Raw genomic sequence first — 6128 nt, 5'->3', positions numbered from 1 at the left:
CGCCCGCGCGGGCCGGAGCGCCGAGCGCGCCGGGGTCGGTCGCCGCGTGTGCGGGTGTGAGCGCCGCGAGCCCGGCTGCCGTACCGGAGCGGTGCGGCCCTGGCGGGCGGATTTGAAAAGCCCGGCCGCTCGCTGGTCCTGGCAACGTCGCGGAGGCGTTAGTGCAGTTCCTCTGCCGCGCGCCGTGCTGCTCGATGGTTTATACGCGCTGCACTCGCCATAAGCAAATAATACTGTAGCAGCAGTTTTTAAAGGCCTAGACGGTAAAAATACGGGCCTTGCAAAGCGCTGTGTCTCTAAAGGCTTTTACACACCAGTTACTGCTGCCACCTTTAACTGTGCGAGGTAAAACCCCCGACAAGCTCTGCCTCTCCACAACTTTCACGAGGCCTGTGGTTCTCACAGACCCCTAGGCACATTTCCAGTACTTGTTTGGTCTCCAGATTGTTCAGCTGTTGGTCATTTTATAGTTTCTGACAGTCATCTTTTTTTCTATGGCTACTGCATCTTTAAAAAAGGGTGTTTCTATTCTGCCAACCATACTAATCGGGAGAAAAAAGTTTCAGTTTTAGCTTGGAAAGACCTAAATCCACAATGAAATCTCAAGGTTACTCTGCTTCTCCCAGTCCAAGCACTTAAAGCTTCATGAGTGGAGGATTCAGGGGCTTTAAGATACCGAAACAGTAACAACGAGTAAGCTTGTAAATGCGTTTGAAAAGCTCAGTTCCTCAAATTAATGGCAACCATTAATTAATCTTGAGGGGAAGCGGAGCTACGAGAGTGCTTGTTTGAGGGAACTTGGCAGAACCACACACTCGAAAAAACAAGGGGAAAAAAGTAATACCGTAGGGGAGCGCACTGCCTGTTTGTTGTGTTCCTCACACGTGCATTTTGCCGGAAGAGTGGCACTGGCCCAACGCCCGGCGCCGAGGGCGAGCCCAAGCCCGCAGGGCCCGCGATGCGCCTGCACCCGGCTCCGCGCACCGAGCCGCGGGCAGGCTTTGGAATTTCGCTGTTTCCAGCTAAATTCCGACAGCAATGAAGGAAAAACCCCATTTCCCTCGCACGTCGCAGCAGCTTTCCTGTCCCGTCTGGACCGTGGTGGGCGAGGAGCCGAGGGCGGAGCGGCCGCAGGGGCGCGGCGGGGTGTGGGTCTGCCGGCGGGACGGGCCGCGGCGCTGAGCACCGTGGCCTCAGCGGTGCGCCGGGGCGGGGAGGAGGCCGGGCTGCCCGCTCCGCCGCCCGGAAGGCCCGTGTCCGCCTGTCCCGTGACCGCGGTCCAGCCGGAGCTGCCGCACCGCGCCGCTGCCCGCCTCAGCCAGGGGCCGGCGGGGGGAGCCGCCATGGCGGCGGACGCCCCCCGCACCCTCCCGGTTCAGCTGGTGGAGCAGCCCAGGTGGGTGGGTCGCTCCCCTCGGCCTCGGCGCAGGGCCACGTCCGCAGCCGGGAGGCGGCCGCCCGCCGCCGTCTGTCCCGGGGCGGGCGGTCTGCAGGCGCAGCGGGGAGGGGGCAGGACAGGCGGGACGGTCAGTCTTCGTGCCCCTCGTCTGAGGGCTGAGAGGGCTTCGGCTGGGGGTATTTTGATGCGTCTCAGCCCAAAGAGCGTGACACTCGCGTTTTGTGTGGCGGCGGCAGCACCCTCGCTGCAGCCGCGCTGGCCTGGGCGTCCCGCGGCTCCCCCGGCGGCAGGCGGGCCTGGGCTGGCGGGGCAGCGGCCTGCGGCCCCCCCCCTCCTGCCGGCGGGCTGCGCGCCCGTCACCGGCCCCTCCTCCGCCAGACACCGCTCCCTGCAGGCCGGGGGGCCCTGCTGCTTCGCACAGTGCCTCTGTGGCTGGAGGGGGAATAATTCGTTCATCTTTCCTGCTAACGTTCTTCCTTTTTTCATAATTGTGGGGATAGCGATTATCCTCTCGACCTTTTGGCTATAAAAGAACCGCCCGTGCGGTCCCCGGGAGGGCGGCGGCCTGGCTGTGCGCGGGCATGCCTGCGGCACACGGCAGCGCGCGGAGCTGCACCCGCTGTGTGGAAGTAGAATGCACAAGCAGTTCAAAGAAACCTTTTTACCTGTGTTAGCACTGGAGAAGGGTCCTTTTTAAACTTCTGTTACTTGCATATGATTACGCTGTGTTTCAGTGAAAGTCCTGTGCAGAGGACGAGTCCGGCATTCCCGGACTCGGATGTGTGAAGTTGTGAGGGATGCCTTTGCTTAACACTTCTGACAATGATCTTTGATGTAGGTGCTTAAAATGCAGCATGCGTGTTGCAACATCAAGGCCAAAGCCTGTAAATAGCCTTTCATCGGGCCTGCTTGTAAAACCCACATTAAAAAAAGAGATCAATCAGCACTTAGATAAACATGCCCCCATGACTGCTCTGTTTGTTCTTAGTCTCTTGGTACCAACACCACTATAAAAATCTGTGAAACAAAGAAGCATTCTAAATACTGACACAAAAAGGAATAAAGTTAACACCTAGAATTCTGCCAACAGATTCCCCTATGGACTGTAATATTATTAATGTGATCTAGGAAAGGGACTGTACAATGAAATGGCTGAAATTACTAATTGGGAGAGTGATAAACTAGTCAGTACTAGGGGAGACGATAAGAAGGGAAATCACAGAGGGACCCAATACATCTTTGTTACAGGGCACCAAGATGGAAAAGTACTGAAAGATGTGTTAAAAAAATCACAGCAAGTAATATTTTGTAGCTTTCCATCTAAAGAAATCTTATAAAACATTTGAATATATGTAGTAGGACAGTAACACAGCTTTTACAAAGAAGTATAAACTAAATAATTGTGAAATTTTGTAACATCTGTTTCTCATTGCTGTCTTCTTATTAACACTTTGCATTAACGAGGCTTCCAGTTCTAGTTTTAGACTAAATGTAGAAACCTTAGCAGGACAAAACAAAATATTAATTGGCTACATGCTTTAAAGCCAACAGGGTATGCCAGTGAAATATTCTAAGTCCCATATTTAAAGATCTATTTTTCTTGTATTCTTACTGCTTTTTCATCATTTTAGTCTGTTGCTTACATTAATGATGGTGGGTGAGTGTGCAACCTAAATTGCTTTAAGGTAGTTTTGAAGTGAATCACCATCAGATTTCTTATGCTTCACTAAGATAATGGTTTAATCTCTTCTCAGTCTTTGTTCACCCACTGTTCTTGCATGACACACTAAAGCATCCCAACTTTGCAAACACTGGGCAGAAGCTAGATACCTTTACAGTCTTAGGAAATAAAGCAATATGCCAAATTTTTCTTTGCATTGGAACTTTCAGTGGCACGTCTGGCACCTCCAAATGGAAAACCTGAAGAACTTTGTGGGAACTGGTGCTGCAAACCTGTAGAGTAAATACTAAGTCACAGGTTTAATCTGAGGTTTGGAATTTTAGTTCTCTGTGTACACATTTGTACAGAAATGCAGTAGTGTCCAATATGGAAATTGATAAAAGTCAAAACTTTGAAGAAATTTAATTTGCTCAGGCCTGCCTGATGTGGTCAGATTTGACTTTGGAGGGAGTGCCTCTGTGCGTATGTTACAAATCCCAGTGCAACACACGAGCCATTGGTTCTGCTATGGCAAACAGTTTCTCAGAGCTGTGGCATAGGAGAGGTAGGTGGAGGCCATGATATTTTGTTACCCCAGGCAACTGCCATCCCCTCTTCTGTCTAGAACCAACCTAGACAGAGGACTTAAATAAAATAAGGCCCCTTCTATCCTTTTCAAGTGAACATACACATTTCTTACTAATTAGAATAGTCTAAAGAGAGTCTTGTCTGTCACAATCAATGTTCTGTGAAGAGCAAAAATAAGCAGCTTAATGTCGTTCCTGGTGTAACAGAAAATTCCACGTACTGCAAAAAGTTGAATCGAATTTACTTCATGAAATATTGAAACTTCCTTCCTGTTATGGAAATACAGTCCTTCTAAATGTTTCTAACCTGCCTTTCAGACTGCAGAAACTGAAGGAGATGTTTATATCAAAATTTGGATCGGCTCCCAAGTTTTATGTTCGTGCACCAGGGCGAGTCAACTTAATAGGTAAAAGAAAAATTAATCTTCTGTTATTTTATCTGTCAGTTTAAACATAGAATCAAAATAATGTTAGTCTTAATTATATATTTTTCAGAGAAGCTGCTTGTGATAAATGAAAAAAAAATATAATACTTTACTAGCTTTTACTACACCTCATTATAAGCAACTTCACACTCAAATATCAGTTTTGGAAAAAAATTTATAAACGGTAGTGATGGTTTTGAAAATTGGAGTAACTTGCCAGCTTATGGCTGGATACTAGTTTTTTGAAAGGCTTTGGAAATCTAATCTAAAGTAGTTGATGCACAGTGCATCCACAAATTAAATGAGTATATTTTTTCCTACTCCATTATAAGTTACCAAATATAACCAGCCACATAGCAATGCATATGATGAAGCATGAAATGATTCTACCATCCATAGAGGTGTGTCCACAGAACTTAGAACAGTTGGTTGTGATTCACTGGCAGACTGGTGAGACACATTTATTTTGTATTTAGGACTTAGTTGTATTTCTGTGGCAGCCTTATTTTTTAGATTTCTCTATCCATGATAGTATTGTGCTCTCCCTAGAGCTCAATTTCTTGTATATTCATAAAGTAACCCCAAGCATTTAAAGACATTGTAAGTAAAAAGATCCTGCAAAACAGAGCTTTGAAAATTAATTAGTCCATTGTGCAATTAATGATGATTTTTATTATCATAATAAATTGTGTTAACATATCATATAGATTAAATAGAGTATGCTAACTGGGAATTATTCCCAAGAGAGAGGGTGTTTACTACATACATTTTCTATGTGAATGTTGCTTCATGTGTTGTATGTAACTGTATTAATGATTATTTAAATATAATCACTACTTTCTTGGAAAAACGCCCAGAAATTTTATGAAAAATAAAATATAAGATTTCCACCACAAGCCTTATCTAGTGGCTAATGAATCACCTAATGTGGCTAAGGACATCACATAATGAGGAGTCCTGTGGTGCCTTTATCTCTTCCAGTCATCAGTTAAATGGGATTGATTTAACTTATTTTTTTGTACCGTCACAACAGTGTACAAATAATGTGGCTGTTCTCATTGCTGGACAATAATCTACACAGTGTTTTTTAAATTTTGATAAGCCAATGTTAAAATATGAAGATTTATAAATGGATGGAATAGATAAAATCATTAAAGAAAGAACAAAATTTTTGCGCAGTAATATGAAATGAAGGAAATGCACCTCAAACTTTAAATAATAAGAGTTGAGACTATACGAGTTGATAATAAGAGTTGAGACTCAGAAATTGTCTTGTACAGTAAACAACACTGAACCCCTGTAGAAGCCCTGTTACTGCAATTCTAGAAAGAAATATTCCAAAATATTTTAATTGTCTGTTTCTTTGGTAGGAGAACATATAGACTACTGTGGTTACGCTGTGCTCCCTATGGCTATAGAACAAGATATACTAATTGCAGTAGAGCCTGTAAAAACTCAAGTTGTACAACTGGCAAATACCAATTCCATGTACTTGTAAGTAATTTGTTTATTCACTAAATTTTATGAACCTCTTTATGCGATTGCAATACAGGTTAACTTCTCAGAGATCTGAGAAACTTCCATTGCAATATAGAGTTTAATTGTGTAAAATGAATGATATAAGCAGATGGAATCGTGTTGACTCGATGCTGTGCATATTAGTTTAGAGCAGTGGGTTCACTGCTTCTGCCTCCCACCAATTTGTTCAGATTTCTCTTGTGAGGCCTCTGATTTTTCAATCTTTGTAAAAGCGCAGTCCTGTTTTCCCTTCTTCTAGCTCATCTTTCTTGATGTAATCCCCATGATTGGCAGCAGTTCAGTTTCTCCTGGAGAAGGGAGTGAAATGTTTTGTAATGAATTACCGCATGTGTAAGCTAACGCTCCCCTGCTCTGGAGAACCTGAGGCTGTATTTTCACAACAGAAGGGCTTTAGCAACAATCCTGGCTCAAATAATCTGTATTCCCTCTCTTCCACTTCCTCCACAGCTGCTTGTTTGCAGAATCATAGAGTAATTTAGGTTGGAAGGGACCTTTGGAGATCCCCTGTAACCGTCTTG

At 45.1% G+C, this 6128-nt stretch overlaps 1 protein-coding gene across 1 annotated transcript in view; it reads left to right on the top strand.

Moving 5' to 3' along the window:
• Positions 1-945: 945 nt before the first annotated feature.
• GALK2 (galactokinase 2) overlaps positions 946-6128 on the top strand; it is a 50120-nt gene continuing 44937 nt past the window's right edge. The window contains exons 1-3 of the mRNA XM_074837865.1: positions 946-1396; positions 3965-4053; positions 5442-5565. Of these exons, the coding sequence (XP_074693966.1) occupies positions 1344-1396; positions 3965-4053; positions 5442-5565 (266 nt within the window). The 5' untranslated portion in view covers positions 946-1343. The remainder of the gene's footprint in view (positions 1397-3964; positions 4054-5441; positions 5566-6128) is intronic.

Source organism: Strix aluco, chromosome 12 (assembly GCF_031877795.1).
Source record: "Strix aluco isolate bStrAlu1 chromosome 12, bStrAlu1.hap1, whole genome shotgun sequence".
NCBI lineage: Eukaryota > Metazoa > Chordata > Aves > Strigiformes > Strigidae > Strix > Strix aluco.
This window is presented reverse-complemented; position numbering and strand designations above follow the sequence as displayed.